Genomic DNA, 19,016 nt, shown 5'->3' on the forward strand with positions numbered 1-19,016 from the left:
GAAACCATCGTGGTTAGCAGCGTCATCCAGTAGAATTGACAAAATGGCTAACCAATTTACACATAATTAAAATACAAGGGAAACACCAACGCAAAACATAAATCTAAACAATTTTATTCATAACATATGCAAAACATCATTAGAGAGATTGCGTCATTGGTCATATCTTATTTGACCTTTTTACATGATACGGCTCCAACGATGAGAAATGTAGAAAAGCTCTCTCCATAACTACAAATCTCATCCTTTATACAAGTACATACATATATATATAAACAAAACAAGAAGGGCATATTAACAAAAGTCAGAAACCGCTAAATACAAAGGAGCAGCCGCCAAAGGAGAAGGCGATGGAGGAGCTCCATGGAAAAAGCTCTGTTCTAATCTCTCACTCGTATTTTCCCTTACTTCTTCTTCTTCTTCTTCTTCTTCAGCATCCCAAAGAAATCGTGCATATGATGCTAGCACAAAACTGCAGTTACATCAAAAGGAATATATGGTTAAATGTTATTAATGATTAAAAAAATCCGTTGTAGTTTTGGAGGTATTTACCAGTCGTCAGGGGCGGATTTAATAGCTTGATCGAAGTAAGCTTCAGCTCTCCGATCATCTTTGTGAGTCTGCCATATTAACTCGGCGTACATAGACAAAATATTCCCATCATTCGGATTTATCAATATTGCCCTCCCACAATATTCCTCGGCTTTCACGAAGTCCCCTCGTACCTGTACGGATTTCCAACGTCAGACTCAAACTCTAAATTCAAATCCTCTTTTTTTCTTTTTGTGATGAAAGACTTGAATCGATGTATAAGCAAATTTACCTCCTTTAAAAATTTAGCGTAATTGCTGAGGAGAAGTGTATTTCCAGGATTAGCCTCGATCATTTTCTGATAATACAAATCGGTACTATCATTTCCTTTTTTCGAATCGCAAAATCCCCATTCGTTATCCTCACTGTCCGAACCACCACCTCCTCTTCCTCCGCCGACGATTTGTCCCCCACCACCGCCTATCCCACACTCTTCCACCTCTTCTTCCTCGACACAGATCCCATCCAAGAGCACGTTATTATTCTTAGCGGTTTTCATCTGGGGGACGACCAGATCCCTCAAATCCGTACCCGACACCGTCCTCATCATCCTCCAACTCGAATCGTCGATCGACCCTGCAGAAATGGAGCACGAACATGAAACGGTTCGGGTCAGGGAACTCTGGTGCAATAACTCCGGCGCAGGAGAGAAATTCTTCGAGTGTGAGACCCATGAGTCACGTATCGGTATTGACGAACTCCTTAAAAGCATTTTTGTACTAAAATGAAATGTTGACAAAAACAGAGAGGATATTTTTTATTATTAAGCCAACGACAAGTACTTTTTTTCGTCCCTCGCTTCTCTGCTGCAACTGCAGTGTTAACAACAGAAGTTGAGAGGGTAGAAACGAGGCGGTGGAGGGATTTTTATATAGAGACCGAGGTGAAGTAGGGAAACGATCTGGTCCGTTGATTTAGTGATTGGATCTGACACATTGATGTGAACGTGCGTTTTTGTTGGGTTGTGTTACTAATATTTTGTATTTTATGTAAATTATATTTTATATTCTAATAATATATATTACGCATATTAAATTATTTATTTTATGTAAAAATTTAATCATCCAATAAATATTAATAGATATTATATTTTAGATAGATAGGTTAGAGATATCAAATCAATTTGAAATTTTATATGTGTGACAAGTATAATTATGTCGATAAATTTAATAGTTGAATCATTAAAATATTAATGGTATAAAAGATACGAAAATGTGTAAAATTGTTGTAGTTTTGCAACGGTATAAATAAATATCTTCCTATAAAATTTGTATAAATCACATATATAATATAAAAGGTGCAGGAGCATATATGGAAATCGTCTTTATAATTAAGTTTTAAATATGATTTTTTAGTTAGAATTTATTTACAAATCAACAACGGTATATAATTACATTAATTAGACATTTAAATATATAAATTTTAAACCCGTAATTATATTTGTTTTATTGGTGATATTTAAACACATCAAACATTATAATAACTTTTTAAAAATGTGCTTATTAATTAACACCAATATTAAACATCATACGGTAATCACAATGTATAAAGGACTCAAAATTGTGACTAATACAATATATCATTATCGATTAATTATCATCAGTTTTATATTTCTTAATCAGTCAATTAAAAATAATTACATAATACTTTCAAAAATTATAATTATATATTATCAAATAAGATACTGAAGTAAAAGGAAAACTTTGAATTTTAAATTATATTTAAAGTGAATCTCATTTTAAATTAAATTTAAATACGATTTTATTTCCATTAATAATAATAACAATAATAAACAACTTTAAACAAGTAATTTTAGCTTCTAATTTGTAATTTGTAATTTCATGCTTTTATGAAATTACATTATTATTTAGAAGAAGAAAAAATCATACCAAACAGTCCCTAGAATTGGCACAATCAAGTAAGTGAACTTTTTCTCCTTAGTCATGCTCGAAGGGGACAAGTACACTTTTAACATATTCAAAAGCAGTAGACCCCACCGGAAATGTCACGTGACCTTAAACCCTTCATCACCGTCGCGGTGTATACCTGAAGTGATTCAACGGTTCTGATTCATTCTCTACACGTGATACAATAAATACCAGAGGCGTTTCCTTCCCCTAGGAAAAGGGTTTTCCCACGGTATACACCCACGAAAAATTAAAAAGCCCTGGGTTTGGGTTGAATTACGAAAGTGCCAGTGGTGCACATAAGTGGCTGGTCTTGACCCATGTGGGACCGATGGTGTAAATTGAAAGCAAGCCTTATTGAAGTGGTGGAGCCCAGGGGGGTTGGGCTCAACGGTGTGGAGTGTGGGAAGGCGTCAAGTCAAGACCGTCACCTCTGGGGTGTGCTATTCATTGGTTATAAGTGGACGGATGCAGCGCCCTTTTATTATATTTATGGGTCCCGCCTAAAGTAATTTCGTCTTTACACTTTAGCCTACCCACTTGCAATAAGGCTAATTTTGTCTTTTGTAGTCTCTAATTATTTCTTCTTCTAGTTGGTGTAATATTTGAAGTGACATTCAAAGCAATAACAATACATTCTTAAATTATTATATTCATTTCAAATTAGTGTCTAGATTTTAAAATATTTCAAATTATGGTCTCAAATTATTAGATATCAATTAATATTTTTATTATTAAAAATGTTAATTAAATAAATAATATGTCAAAATTTATATGATATAATTTATATTATTTTTTAAAATAAAACATTAATGTGTATAAAAAATTAAAATAAAAAACTAACTATTATTATATAATTTTAAGGTGGGTTTGGATGGACGATTGGATGCGGTATGGTGCGTTTAGTTTACTTTTTCTCTCACGCTACAATATCGCTACAGTATTTAATCTTACCGCCACCGCTATCTTTACACTAACCGCAGGTAAATATACCGTCCATCCAAACTCACCCTTAAAATGACAAAAAGAAAATGATCAAAATATTATGGAGATTTGTTTTTATATATATTAACATAGCTTGCTCCTTTTAAAACTTTTTTGTCACTAATATAATAGCTTATTAGAATGAAATCAAAACAAAGTAAAATCAAATTTTAATTTGAAATATTTTCGAACAAGATTCGCATATAATAGACTTGAATTTAAAATAAAATTTAGAAAGAAAAAAAATCACTGTTGAGAGGATTCTTCCGAAAAAAGTCTTTGGAGTGTCGATTTCGAGAATGCCAATCCAATCCCCTAACAATGGAGAACATTGTCCCCCCAAAAAAGTTTTGTCCCTCCTTTAAGGCGAGTCGTGTATGTTTCATGGAGAAGAATGCCTTCAACTATAGTACCATATATCCTAACAATTGACTTATATAGTATATGTTAAGGGTTTGAATCCCACCAATGACGAAATGCTCATGTTGTCTCTTGACAGGTGGTCGATCAAGGGTGCTCTCCTCCATGAACCATACACAACTCTCTATGGAAGGTGGGACAAAACCCTCCTCTAAGAAATAATATTTTTTATTATTGACAATTCGGGTCAATGCCCTAAAAAAAACACTTGAAATTTTTATTCCCAAAAAATCATTATGTCCATCAATATACACATAATAATTATAAGACTCGAATATAAATACTTAAATGTAACCAATTCATCATTCACACAACTCAAACTTTTCTATCACGTTTTTTCAGGTCAAGCATTTTGAAATCTCAAACAATCTTTTTCTTTTTTTTTTTCAACATTACTGTTGGTCAATCGAACCTTTAAAAAGGACCCAAAATGAAATAAATTTATAAATACTGCGATGGAAGTGATTGAAAATGAAATAAAAGCCCAGATAAGGAAAACCCTAACAAGGACCCAAAATGACAAAATCATGGAAACTATTCTCAGCCATTAAATGTAGATCAGCATTTTCATAAGAATACCATTGAGAGGCGCCAATGGGTTTATGTTCTTCGACCATGATGGAAGAGCCGCAAAAAAAAAAACCACTTTCACGACAAAAACAAAGTTAAACAATCAAAATTTTCTTTAAAACTTGTCAATTTTACATTTCAATCCAAATTCATATAAATATTTAAGTAATTTTAACTTTTGAGTAACCTAATTTTGATTATATTGGATATATAATTATATGCCACATACAGTTGACATTTAACTGTTAATATTAAATATATATGTTTTTTATAATAATTATATGAGATACACTTTTCCTTTGTAAATGTTATGTTTGTATGTAATTTTAATATTTAAAATATAAGTACAACTCTCAACATTTTCAATATTGTCTTCATTATAATTTTATCTCCTTAAACGATCTATATGTTGTCAAACACGAAATCAAAAATAAAATCCCAACTCAATATAATATTGAACACATGGACAGTTTGACCCTTTGAAATATTCAAATTAAAAATTTCAAATACTTTATATAAATTGTTTAAAAGATATTTAAAATTTATATTTTGTATATATATTCTTTGAACAATCTCATATAAGTTCTCATTATATCTGTTTATTTTTTTTTACATATTGCCTAAAATTACTTATAGTTCTTCCCCAACCCATAAATAGGAGGATAATGCGCTTCAGCGCACTGGAACCCATGCCTTCCTGCATTAACAATAATATTTATGTCAATCAAACTAAGACTCAATCTGAATTAACTTATTTTACAATTTCTAATAATCAGGTTGTTTCCACAACTCTTTCACTATTTATTTATTATAAAGTATTTAAAATATATTTTATAATTAAAATTAAATAAAAATAAAAAATATTTATTATTAAAATTGAAATTGAATTAGACTAAAGTGATTTGAATCAAAAAATATGTTATCCAAACCTGAGTGGAAGCTAGCTGACCTCTTCCATGTGCGGAAAAATGGGTTAACAAAGTAAATCATATCGATTTAACAAAAATAAATGGGTTTAGTCAAAATTTCAATTTATTAGACCAAGATAATTGATTTCTGCAGTTGGTTTTGAATTTCAAAACTAGGTGCACTCAATAATAACCATTCTCAAGCCCAATACCCCACCCAACCCTAACATTCACATTTAATTCTCCTGTAATAATTCCTCATGATTTTATGTCTTGTCCACGCAAAAAGAAAAAAGAAGTCCATCCGAGAAAATGGCAAACCCCAATAACATAAAAACCAAATGTATAAATCCCATTATCATATGAACCAAAGATGGTTTAGAACACCGCAATCATGAATTTTGACAAATATAAACCTAATTCATGAAAATTTTCAAGTAAAGTGATTTTTCACCAATGTTTTTTTTATAAAAATATAAAATTAAAAATAAAGTTTAAACTTTCAAAACTAACCAATTTAAACGGATGAAACTAGATTTTATTATTTCGATCGGTTTTAACATGTAAGTTGATTCATGAGTTTGTCCATTGATACCATTATTAATACTTATAAATTAAAATTTCAAAATGCGCACCTCTATTATAATGCATTGTTTCTCTTTATCGCATGTGTTTTTTAAATAGATAAACAGTTAATCATGAAATATGTTTCATTATCGTGAAAAGTACTCTACTTCATGTTCAGTATCAATTTGTTTTCTTCATCATAATGAAAGATTTCCTGTTATCCTTAAGACATGCGTACTGTTTTTTTTTCCCTTCATTCTCGAGTGTAGTCAAATCTCACAACTTGGTCGCACAATCACTACATTTTTGGCTTTGTCAGAGGAATGTTTTCTCATGATAATTGTCTCTCCTTGTGCCATTTTCATCTTCATTGGTTCCAATTTGTACCTTGCAGCACCATTTATGCCATTGCTATCCATCTTCTTTTACATGATATTTACACACCAAAGGTGAACTTGTTATAGCAGATTGATAAAATCCCCTGTAATTTTCCATTTCATGATTACAACATCTATGCTGCTAGTCTTTTCTTCTAAGCTGCCAACCCTATATGGGCTACACCAATCCCCGCTTTATAGTTTTGCAGAACTTTTCGTGACTTCGATAAGGATATGTACCATACATGAAAGCTATAGTGTACCTGTATGGGCTTGGACTCACCTTTGTCTCTAAAGCTTTCACCAACCCACCGTCGTGCTATAAAACTATGTCTGCCGTGTACGTATCATTTTTCCAGGTTAATGGACCATGAAATCCTTACAAGATGCTGGAATAGGATCAAAAGAATTTATTACACCATGTTGATGTGTATATGGTAGCTAGCTAGGTTCATATGAAAGTCCCTTTTTTTCTTCTTCCTTGCTTTTTTCCCTTTCCATAGAGAAAAAACCTATGGGGCCGATGCATTACAATGCTGGTCCCGTTACTCTTCATATTTTTAGATTATTCTTCTTTTCTTTTTTGTGGCAAAAGCATCACGTGTTAATGTCTACACCATATTCAATTCAATGATATGCTACGTAACTGCAATAATAATGATTCAAATCAAAGCTCAATTCTCCATGTTTGCAAATGGAGCCTCTCTGTTTGTCTTGGATTTTACTTGTTTTATTTACTGTCATTGGCAGTTGAGTAGATTAGCAGCAATCTTCACCACTGTTTGCTACTGCTGAACCTGGTGGATACCCTACACTAAAACCAAGTTACCAACCCATTTCTTAAAAACATATGTAGCTATAATTAATGTTAAATAATCCTGCAATCATTGTTAACATTTTCAAAACCATATTCCTATAGGCAGCCTACTATTTCCCATTATACTGCCCTGCTAGCATATTAACACACCTATTTCGTTTAACATTTTCACCTACAAATTCAATCTTTTTTATCTGGGGTTTAAAACCATATCCCAAAGGATTAATTTATGTAAGGACTTTGTGTGTGTGTGTGTGTTTTTTTTTCTTTAAATTGGCCCTCTCATTCAATAAAGGGGAACAGCAACAGTTGTGAAAGACAGCAGTAGAAGTAGTAGTTGTAGTTAGTACAAGGGGCTACTATTAGACAACAGGGCTACTTATAGAGTGCCCTTTCATCAGACATCAACCCATGTGATCTTTATTTTTTCTTACCTATTACCTATCATTAAATACCCTTCTTTAATTGTGAATTCTTTCTTTTAACATCGAGGAGTTAAAACCAGTGCACTCTTCATTTTTTTTTTCTGCTGCCATTTTGGCTTTTCTTTTTAACCTGCAACCTTAACACTAAATTAAGGATGAGTTTGGATGAACGATTGAGTACGATGTAATATATTTAGTTTATTTTTTATCTCACGTTATAGTATTATTATAATATCTAATATCACCACCATCATTATTTTTACACTAACTACAAATAAACGCACCACTTACTCAAACTCACCCAAAAAAAATTCATAATAACAAGTAGAAAAGTCTCCATTTCTAGTTTCTTCCTTAAAAGGAATTTATATTACAGTGTCGTATATAGATGAATATATGTTCAGCAGTAAACAGTAAATATTTTCATATATTTTTTTGATAAATCACACATGTTTCTAAATAAAAAAAAGTTAGAATAACACAAATTATGACAGTCATGAATTTGGTTTTACTTTAGTCATTTCAAGCCGTCCACAAAAGAGATGAGGTCTGGTCTCTGCTTTATTAATGTTTTATTCCCTAAAAAGATATGTAAGTCACACTAGGAGTGGTAACACTCTGGTTTTTGTTGTAATTTTTTCACTGTTTCTCGAAAACCATAATAAAAGTTCTTTTTTTTTCTTACTTTGATCCAAAGTTGTTTTACAGAATAAATCAATAATTAACAACCTTCCTTTCATTACATCCGCTTTGTTAACCTACTAACAAAAGCTGAGCTCTCCCTCGGCTTTGCAATAGGAGCCTGTTATAACTTAATTAATCTCGAGACCACATTTACTAGTTTTTTTTTTTTAATTTATGAAGGATGTTGTATATATTAAATAAAAACTTAGTTCAATTGGTGAGACAGGTACAGAAAACCATATAATCTTAATATATAAATCATTTGAATACAAATTCGAATATTTGGTCTGTTAGTCAAAAGTGTTTCCTATATTTATGTTGTGGAATTGAATTGTAAAACTTACTTGCTAATACTTGCTAATGGTGTACGGATTGTAACAAGAAAAAACATTTGAACACGAGTAACATAATCAACAAGTGTTGGATGAGTGATAAAATACATTGTACTTTTAAAGAAAGAACTCAAATTTAATATTTAGAAATAACAAATCCTGAAAAAGTTACTTCAATTGTTCAAAAAAACAATAAAAAGGCTTTGTTCATTGTTTGTTATTTTTAATTATTTTTATGTAAAATTTTAAAGGATTTCGTGTATTTTTTTTATCTCTCCTCCTCCTTCTTTGGCTGAGATGAGGCATTTGCTAATTAAGGATATCATTGATTCGAACTTATGTTCTTGGAAATGAGATGTGTTTTAAGATAATCTCTATTGATGCTCCTAAGAGTTGTGAGAAACGATTTTGACACTTTTCGAATAGAGTCTACAATCCTCATTTAGGTTATCAATAGCTCTTGACTCGTCATTTTTTTTTATTTCGATAAGTTATTATTATGATTACATTTTGTGAAAAAATTCATAACTTCTCAAGATTGCACTACACACTATCAACAATTTCTTATAACATGCTTGATGTTACCACTAACGAAAATCTCACCAAGAGATTTCAAAATATGGATCCTTGATGTCCACAATGTGAGGGGGAAGTGAAATTCATGTTGTTGGTTTTTTTTTTTTAACTTGTATTGTTTGGCTGGTGTAGCCACTCTAATATCATATTACCACTGGATCATCTGGTCGTCGATTGTATAGCTTAGGTCATTACTTCACCTTTTTTCTTTTTACTTTGCTTAATTGAAGGACAATGACTTTTCTGAAGGAGCTTTGGGTCCATGGGAGAGAAGCAGACCAAGTTTTTGGAAGCTGAGAAACTCTAGTTTTAGGCTTTTTATAGATTTTGGTTTTCACTTTCCATGCAAATTAATTACTTGTATGTACTATATCCCTTGGTCTTACACGTTATTTAGCCAAATAATTGTCTTTCACCGGCTGTTTGTATTCATATACAATACTACCCATTCTTTACGTAAACATGATTTTCAAACATGCTGCGTACGGTACGGCTATCTAAATTACTACGGTATATAAAGCTTTCACCATGAATTATAGTATATTATAAGCAAATAAAAAGGGAATTTGGTGGGCTTTGATTCAATAATTCGGAAAAAAAATACGGAAAAAGGAAAAAAAAGTGAAGAAAGAGAGTCAAGCCAGCTTACAAAAAGATGAAAGAAGATGTAACTTCAGTCAATTCATCCTGAAACATGAAGACAGAGAGTAACTATTTCTTGATTGTGAGACTTCAAAAAATAAATTTTAAAGTTATATTCTATGGGACCCCCCACTAAATTCACATCAGAGATGCATTGTATTTTTCTTTCTTTAGTTGCTTTGAGTTGAAACTGACGAGAGATGCTTCTGTTTTTACAGGCAAATTAACCCCCCCAACCATCATCTTCTTCTCATTGCTATCAAAATATTCACATCTTTCTAATTCCTTGAGAAACAAACAATCCCATTCCTTAAAACTCTATGCTGCTGTTGCTGCTGCTTGTAGACAAGACTGATGATGGCTTCATTCAAACACAACCCACTTGAACTAAAAGTCACAGTTCTCAGTGTCATGTTCATCTTTTACCTCACGTTTTTCCCTTCCAAATCAGGTAAATAAAACAAACACGACACATATGAAGCTTATTGTCATCATCATATATGTTAATGTTATGTGTACTAACATTCTATTCATGGATTGTTTTTTGGGGCACAGTATCAGTAACAGCAGGTAATGATAACAATTTAAAGCAAGAGAAAACAGTTCTGGGTTCGAGGCCACCCAAGTGTGTGAACAAGTGTTTCAGTTGCAGACCATGCATGGCTACTTTAGTTGCTTCTCCTAATCATAGAAATACTCGAAGCTCTTCATATCAAGGTGATGAAAGCTATTATCTGCTTGCCTGGAAATGCAAATGTGGGAATAAATTCTTCCAACCTTGACTCCCCTCTCCCCCCCCCCCAAAAAAAAAAAATTTAATGTATACATATAATGCTAAACCCTATTGTAGTTGTCAATGAATCTCCCATTGTCAAACTGCTGGTCTCTTCTCTACTTTTTTTTTCTTGTGCCATAAACATTAATTTAGCTCTATATTGTCTCTCGTTAGTGGTTTTTAATATTATTATGCTAAAGCAGCTAAAGGCCTAAATGTTTTATTACTGTATATCTTTGGTTTAAACAGTGCATGCAATGATTATTTTTCTTTCTGTTTTTTGATTGAAATTTTGTAAGCTTTGGGTGTAAAAGAAGGAAACCAGTTTTCAAGATTTAAGAGAGATCTGCTTGATATCGTCATACTGTTTTCAAGTCTCGGCAACACTGAATTTCAGTTTTTTTTAACACTGATTTTCGGTTTATTAATTAATAGGGATTTGGTACTTGAAAGTTTGACTTTTTTAAACATGGTATTTATGATTTTATCCAATAGCATATGTATTTGGCAGTAACACATTGGAAATAATTAATTTGAAAGATTGCTCTTAAAAATCCAAGAACATTGGAAAACAATATATATTGTAAAAAAATTTCCCATTTTTTCTGTCATTTTTCTTCCATCGGGATTTGATCTTTGTGACGGAAGCTACTAAACAGTAGCAGCATTCAACAAACGTTTCATTGAGGTTCTTAGGGTTCTATTATTTTCTTTGAACCGGCTGCAGGAAAGTGGATATATATATATACCTTTCTTTGTTCTTTGTTTTAATCATCTTATGAGATTGCGCAACGAGGATATTTCTTTTTTTATGGTGTTATTAGGGAATTCAAAGGGGGACTCTACTTTCTTGGTTAAAGAAAATTCGGATCTTTCTCAACACGTTGAAGCTCTAAATTTGATCCAAATAAATATTAAAATTAGAGTAAAATATCAAGCTTTATTGATAATAACAAAGTAGTTGCAGTTTCATATATACAGGGAAAAACCTACAAGACAAGGACTTGCAAAACAAAACAAAACAACACGACCATAACGAAGGTTGTTATAGCAGATGAGAGATCCACTAACCATAGCCAAAGTTGAAAAGGAAACACTCAAGGACCGCCTTAGAGGAGTTTCACACACTAGAACACACTTGAAAGAAAGATATTTATCGACTGATATAAACAACATACTTCATGGGATTGAAAACAACGAAAGCTAAAACACCGACTAGGGAACGGCACATCCAACAGAAATACAACCAAAAGCTATGATGATGATGATTGGAAACTTAAAACCATAACTTGATGATGAAATCCTCCAGGAACCATGGCTATGAAATCGCCTCAGGTGAAGGGAGGCTTTGATTTACAACAGACTTTTACATAGAAAGCCTGCAAAAAACTGAGATGGATAGAGGCCATCTGCAAAAGAGCCTAAGTCCCCAGGAAAAAGAACCAAGTCATAGAGCCAACCCGCATGGCTACTTAGTTGAACCGAAAAACTGTGCCAAATATTTTTGCTACCCGTGGGAGATGACTATACGAGATTGATATTTCTACTGTCTTTTAACGCCAGAAGTGTAGTTGTTCAGTGGCTCGACCCCCGATTAGACAAGGATGTCGCATCTCCACAAGCTTTCCACGAGCAGCTCAATGGTTTGGGTGCTGATTGAATTGCAGTGCTGGAGATTCAACCCCACCAGGGTCTTGCCCAATTTTTTTAGGAAGGTCATGCTTTTGTTTGATACTCCTGAACAACCTGAAAACGAAAGGACTTGCAAGTTGAGTTGCTCTGCGTGAGACAAGGCTGCAATACCGACATCGGTGATTGCACACCTTGACACATCCAAGTCGCTGAGGAAAACACAATTTTCTGCAACTGCAGCCAAACTTGCATCAGTAATCCTCCTGCAACCGTTGAGATTGAGCAACTCGAGGGTTGCGCCATGTAGCTTGGTCAAGTGCAAAACGACCTCATCAGTCAAGTTTAAGCAGCCGCTCAGATTCACTTTCACAAGTCCTGCCTCGCAATTCTCTAGAAGAGGCAGAAGACCTGCATCTGTAATGCCGCAAAGTCCGCTCAGGTCTACGTGCTGAAGCTGAGGGCACAATCTGCCCACCATAGCCAGGCTGGCTGTTCCGAATCCTGGGCAGTTCCTTATAGACAAGGATTTAAGGGAATTGCAAGAGGAAGACAAAGGAGCTTCCAAGGATATATCCTTAATTCCCATACACTTTACTAGGGTAAGAGATTTCAACCCACAGTTTGAGAGAACACCGATAACCCCGGATTGAGTGACCCTGTTGCACTCCTCCAACTGCAAGCACTCAAGAGAACCAGCAGACTTGGCAAAAGCCACCAATCCATCACCAGAAACGAAGCAACACCTGCGAAGGCACATCTGCTTCAGGTTAGCGCAGCCCTTTCCAATGGCTTCAAGACTCACATCAGTTACCCCCCAGCAAGAAGCAATTGTAAAAGAGACCAACTTTTGCAGACCCTGAGCATTACCCATCACCCAAAATCCCTTCTCGCTCACATTTTGTAGACCACTCAGCATTAGATTAGTCACAGACTTGCCATAGTGCCCGATCACAGCAAGAGAAAAATCTGTGATGCTCAAACCCTGAAGCTTAACCTTTGAAAGGACAGAAGATGCTGATGACAACAGGCTTGAAACTCCATGATCCCCAACAAGTGGGCAGTCCTTGATAGAGATGGACTGCAGCTTGGGGCAAAGCTTTCCGATAGCTTGGAGGCCCTCATTACCAATCTTTGGGCAAGATTGGATGCTCAACGCAGTCAAATTAGGGCAGTTGGCGGCGATGGCAATTAGCCCCTTGTTTGAAAGGTGGGGGCACTGACAAAGATCAAGCTTCTCCAACAAATGGCATTCTTTAGCTATCTCGCACAGACCTTCATCTCCAACACGCGGAACATTCCACAAAGAAAGTACCTTTAGAGAAGGACAACCACGAGCTACGGCAGACAGCCCGAAATTAGTTACTCCACGTGAAGAGCTGCTTCCCCTAATAGAAAGCTTTCCTAAACCACCATGACCACTTGTTCCAACCGCCACCGCAGCAAGCCTCATGTCAGTTGCTTTCTTTCCTTCTAAGCACCTTGTAAGATACCCATCATCTTCCTCGGATAAGATCATCTCAACATCACCCGAATTCGAACCAACGTTCTCCTTGACCACCTTTGATGACTCATATTCACCCTTGCGAATGCTGGTCAGAAGCATAAGCCAGTGCTTAGAGACACAAGCACAGGAGCTCCTTTCTTTACCCCCAGAAATGCGTTTAAAGATCTCAACAAGGCATTCATCAGGGAGGACATCGATCGATGGTTGCTTATTCTGCTCAACCTCAGCTTCTCCGAAGTGAAATGGGGCACTAATACGCGTTCTTTTACGAGGCGGGCAGTACACATCAACTTGGAAACTGATTGAACACAATCTACCCAAGTCAGTAGAATTTGTATAAAAGGACCCTCCATTATAGAAATCATCATCACCTGAAAATTCCAATAAACATATCATCACCACCTACTCAGAATATTTCAAAAAAAAGAAAAAGAAAAGGAAAGCTAAGTGAAAATCATACATATTCCTACAATATCCTTTTTTTCCCCTTTCCAAGATCAATCAAACAAAAGACAACCAAGGAAGAACCTTAAAACTATGCAAAGCTTTCAACTTTTAATGCAAATCTTCAAGGATCCAAGCCCGCAACACATATTCATATAACTAATCGTTCCAAAATCCTTTGACTTAGTTTTTCTAGCTAAAAACCAACATAGCCATGCTTTAAAACCAATTCCAGACTTGTAAAGTAAATCAAGCATAAAAACACCCACAAGGATATCTATATCAACATATAATGCTTAAAATTCTATCATCAATCTGAGAATTATAAACATATCTATAAGCTCAAGCCAATCTTTACCCACAAAAAAAGAAGAAAAGAAAAAAGCTTACCACTGTAATTAACAAGAGCAGGCATGGTTGAACTTGAAAGAAAAAACGTTTCTCAAAAGCCTTTAACCCCAAAACGCAAAACCCAACAATAGAAAACGCTAGAAAAACGCAGACCAAGTATAGTCCTTGAAAGCTTGAATGCATCAGAACCTGTTGAGAAGAAAGAATACAGAAACCCCACACAGTAGGGCAAAAAAAAATTAAAAACTCTTAATGAAAGAAGAAAGGAAAAAGCAAAGCTTCTTGTGTTTTAGGTGAAACAGAACACAAGAGTTGTATTTATTTGGTTGAGGAATAAGAAAAAAGAATTTTCCAGTTAATTATTAGTTGAAAATTTGACGTGTTTTTTATTGCAGATACATTATACACTGCACATGCAATGTATCTTTCCTCGGAACCTGTTTCTTTTCTTTTTTATTTTCCTCACCTTTTTTTAGTGCAACTAACACCCCTGCTTATCGCCTACTTGCCTTTGAAATTTAAACATTGAATTCAATTGTGGGCGGTGATTATGTAATTATTTTCCCACCATTTTTCCTCTTTCGTTAATCTTGCCTTCGAAATTTTTATATTTCCAGGTTGATGTTACGTCTTCAAAGTATAGGAACATAACCCTTTTTCTTTCTGTCTTTCTTAATATTATATATTTCATAAATCCTGGTTTGATGTTCAAAAACCAAGTTGACAATCATAATTTTCTTTTGTATTATAAAGAAATTATCTGTGTCAAGTAATCGATGATGTTAGAATTCTACAAATTAATGGAAAAAGTTTTTAAAAAAGCTAAATTTTATTATATGTATTTTAATTTTATATTTTTAAATTTTAAAATTTCAATCATGATTTAAAGGTTATTTCTCCGAAATTTTATGTGATTATTATATGAACAATGTTATATTAACTTGTTGTGTTCAGGAAATACTTACAAAGAAATTATATTATTGTAGTTAATGAATTCAAGGAAAGTAATAATTAAATTTTCAACATTAAAAACTATAGCATTAAAATATGAAAAATAAATGTATACTTCACACGGACTTATAAAAATTACCCAAAAATCTAAAATTACTGATGTTTACATTTCGTGAACCAATAATCAGGATTAGGGCAAGTTCCTTTCATTAATATTTTGAAAAAGATTTTGGTAATTAAAGTATTTATAAGAATATAATTAATGTCTCATTAGCTGACTTTGTTTTATTTAATTTTAAAAAATATAACATTTACATAAATACAGTCAAACCCGTAGAGCTCACCAAGAAAGAAAAATACTTAATGGGGCCTAAATAGGCAGATGCATGAGCTTTTAGGCTCTAAGGGAGAATGATGTACATTGAATTTGATTATTAGTAGTTTGTGAATTTATTTTATGTAGGTCCAATGTATGGCCGGAAATGAGGATTAGATTTGACTAATGGCCTCTTTTTCCTTCTTGTTGGTTTTCAATAAATGGGTTAGAATCGTTGAACTGAAGGTTTAGAAATATCAGCTTTTTGGCTTAATTGATTTTAAAAATTAAAATATTTTATATTTTAAAAGTTCAATCTAATACAAAGTATGAAGGCAACGGGGGTCCCTAATTTTGCTCGTCTTTTCGTTCTGGAAATGGATTAACACGGCGCTTATTAGTGTGTATACACGCCTTTTACTCTCTCTATCTTTCATTTCATCACTAATTATTTAACTATTAATAAATTTCTTTTTTATCACCGAATTATAAAAAGTTACAAAATAGTCCCCAACTATTCAATTTTGAATTTTTTGGTCACTAACTGGCTAACAATAGTAACTTTTAATATAAAACCACGATACTCGACCAGATCGCTGGGTTCGAGCTACAATGTATCACATTCGTTGCCAGAGTAACTACAATTTATAGTAGTCAATTGGATAATCAATATACATTTAACTACAAGTAATTCATGTGTATTAATCGTTATACAATCAATTCGATGTCTTGTACAAGCTTAGGAAAGCTTGTTTGCTCAATCGAGGTCGATATGGACCAAAATGTAAAAAATACAAATTTTTGAGTCTACGTCGCTGTCGAAACCATTTTTAAATTTTTAAAAAAACGGGGATCGACTTTGAAAATGAAAATGGGAGTCGCCACCGATCTTTTATTGGGGTGTGATCGGCTCACCTTAAAACGATTTTGTCTACGAGATTTGAGAAAATAGGTTCGGGAGTCAGTTACGCACGAGGAAGGGTTAGCACCCTCGTAACGCCCAAAATTGGTACCGAATCGATTGTTTAATGTCTTAGTGTCGAGAATTTGAAAAGATTTTAGAATACAATTGTAACACCCCTATACCATATCGACTTAAGGAACCTGATATAAGAATATTACATTTGGTGCCAAATTAATTCTTGGCTAATTACTAATATAATTGAACACAAAACTAATACTTAAAACATACCTAATATATTTCATGCATTTCATCAATAATCATTTCATAAAATAATTATTTCATATATTTCATTTATATATCTCAATTCAATAATTTATCTTATTTCATATCTAAAACCTTATAACATTAGTCTTTCAATTTCCCATTACATTTTAATAATTCATCCATCATCGGTTTCCATTGTCAATTCGTTCTTTTATATTCAATTTACAATTGTAATCTTTAAATACTCAATTCATACATTAAATCAACAAATATATCTCAATAACTTGTATTCAATTAAATTCAAGTATTATTTCACTATTTCAAATTATTTCATTTTCACTTCTCATTTTTACATTATTTCATATTATCAAAATCTATTTCATAAAATTTATCCTTATCTGTTTCTTGAACCATAATTCTTACCCTTTCACATATGTCATATCATTCAGATTTAGTTTTATCAGTAACTTTATTTCATTTGCCCCTATTAACTTGACTCGGACTTGGCGGATACACGGATTCCAACCAAACACACCAAGAATAGTAATCAAGAATGGCGAGTAATAAGATATGATATTCAACACACAAAATGCTGAATCATGTGATAAGATAAGAATAAGATTCGACACACAAAGTGCGAATCGATAATAACGATAAGATAAAGATTCGACACACAAAGTGCCGAATCGAATCGATAATATATGAGTCGGCACATAAGTGCCTAATCAGTAAGCCAGCAAATACCCCGTACTCTTCCATATCCTATGGCATGCCAACTATATCCGACTAGCCCGACTAGTTAATAGGGCATTTAATTCACTTTTCAGTATAATTTCCATCTTAGTTCAATATCAATTATAATTCCTTATTTCAATAAGTTTCACAGTATTGCAGTAATTCATTACTTCAGGATTTTCACAGTTCAATGCAGTACACATAACAGTATTCAGTATTCCATGATTCAGTTCAGTATTAGTCTCACATGTCAATTTCTACTTTCTCGATTTCAATTCCAATAAAATCCATATCACTCACCAATTTCAATATTCCAGTTCAATTCAATAATTCAATTCAAACCATTTCAATTTATATTCAATAATCGCATTTCAATTCAAATTCACTTTCCACTTTTTAATCTACCAATACATATTCCAGATATTCACATGTAATCATACTTCGATTCAATTTAAACCACTTTTCAGTCGATACTCAATTCACGTATTCACACTTATTCATACTTTAATTCACTTTCATTCAATTCATATATATATATATATATATATATATATTTATTTATTCATTTTCCAATCAAATTCAAATCACTAATTACTTTTCAGTTCATATACATTTCAAAGATTCACATATTTTATTTTTATTTTTTATTTCAAGAATAAATATATCTCATCATGCATCATATAATTCATGAAATTAACATTTAACCATTAAATTTCAGCCATATGAACTTACTATTTCATTATCTTTCCACACTTGTTTCCTATGCGCATCACACAAGATATAAACATATCATTTAACCATAGTTGCAAGCTAGTGTATTTAAACATAACTCTTTTTTGAACTAACCACATGATAAACCATTCATGACATTATTTCATGCCAAATCATATACCATACACACATACTATAAAACTTTATTTTCACACATGAGCTTAAGCCATGACCAATAATGCACAAATATAAGCATCATTTCTATTTCATCGTTTATTAATTATAATCAAACACATGACCAATTATACACAAATCATTCATATATTTCCCAATTTTCCTCCTCCTCCTCTCCATTTCACATCCTTAATGTGTATAACACGCTTAAACAATATTAACTATAATTTTACTATTCACTCACATGTATGTTCAAAACTGTTTATCTGAGTTAGGGTCACTAAATTATTTTTATCCGAAGCTACAGAGCTCCAAATTAAGATCCGTTAATTTTACCTGAAACTAGACTTACATATCTTCTTACTATAAAAATTTCAAAATTTTTGGTTTATCAAAATAGTACAGTTTATTCTTTAAAGTTTCTCATGTTTCGCTGTCTGACAGTTCCGACCACT

The 19,016-nt window shown here is 33.0% G+C and overlaps 3 protein-coding genes across 3 annotated transcripts; 1 reads left to right on the plus strand and 2 right to left on the minus strand.

Annotated features, from left to right (window-relative positions):
- Nucleotides 1-93: 93 nt before the first annotated feature.
- Nucleotides 94-1,439, minus strand: LOC105770570 (uncharacterized). Its single transcript, XM_012591827.2, has 3 exons — nucleotides 824-1,439; nucleotides 553-725; nucleotides 94-472 (listed from the first exon to the last, which is right to left on the minus strand). The coding sequence occupies exons 1-3, from the start codon at nucleotides 1,301-1,303 to the stop codon at nucleotides 295-297; spliced, it is 831 nt and encodes a 276-aa protein (XP_012447281.1). The 5' UTR covers nucleotides 1,304-1,439; the 3' UTR covers nucleotides 94-294.
- An 8,519-nt stretch (nucleotides 1,440-9,958) lies between these two features.
- On the plus strand, nucleotides 9,959-10,676 carry LOC105767483 (EPIDERMAL PATTERNING FACTOR-like protein 8). The gene is made up of 2 exons (XM_052631083.1): nucleotides 9,959-10,251; nucleotides 10,356-10,676. The coding sequence occupies exons 1-2, from the start codon at nucleotides 10,155-10,157 to the stop codon at nucleotides 10,580-10,582; spliced, it is 324 nt and encodes a 107-aa protein (XP_052487043.1). The 5' UTR covers nucleotides 9,959-10,154; the 3' UTR covers nucleotides 10,583-10,676.
- An 819-nt stretch (nucleotides 10,677-11,495) lies between these two features.
- Nucleotides 11,496-14,824, minus strand: LOC105768682 (EIN3-binding F-box protein 1). The gene is made up of 2 exons (XM_012588769.2): nucleotides 14,546-14,824; nucleotides 11,496-14,082 (listed from the first exon to the last, which is right to left on the minus strand). Exons 1-2 carry the CDS (start codon nucleotides 14,568-14,570, stop codon nucleotides 12,170-12,172), a joined length of 1,938 nt encoding a protein of 645 aa, XP_012444223.1. The 5' UTR covers nucleotides 14,571-14,824; the 3' UTR covers nucleotides 11,496-12,169.
- Between the last annotated feature and the right edge of the window lie 4,192 nt (nucleotides 14,825-19,016).

This window comes from Gossypium raimondii, chromosome 5 (assembly GCF_025698545.1).
Source record: "Gossypium raimondii isolate GPD5lz chromosome 5, ASM2569854v1, whole genome shotgun sequence".
NCBI classification, from domain to species: Eukaryota; Viridiplantae; Streptophyta; class Magnoliopsida; order Malvales; family Malvaceae; genus Gossypium; species Gossypium raimondii.

Coding starts and splice junctions, on each gene's coding strand:
- LOC105770570 (XM_012591827.2), bottom strand. CDS start 1,303: ATGCTTTTAAGGAGTTCGTCAATACCGATACGTGACTCATGGGTCTCA. Junction 726..823: donor ACGCTAAATTTTTAAAGGAG/GTAAATTTGCTT, acceptor AAATCCGTACAG/GTACGAGGGGACTTCGTGAA. Junction 473..552: donor AAATCCGCCCCTGACGACTG/GTAAATACCTCC, acceptor ATGTAACTGCAG/TTTTGTGCTAGCATCATATG.
- LOC105767483 (XM_052631083.1), top strand. CDS start 10,155: ATGATGGCTTCATTCAAACACAACCCACTTGAACTAAAAGTCACAGTT. Junction 10,252..10,355: donor GTTTTTCCCTTCCAAATCAG/GTAAATAAAACA, acceptor TTTGGGGCACAG/TATCAGTAACAGCAGGTAAT.
- LOC105768682 (XM_012588769.2), bottom strand. CDS start 14,570: ATGCCTGCTCTTGTTAATTACAGTG. Junction 14,083..14,545: donor TGCTCTTGTTAATTACAGTG/GTAAGCTTTTTT, acceptor TGGAATTTTCAG/GTGATGATGATTTCTATAAT.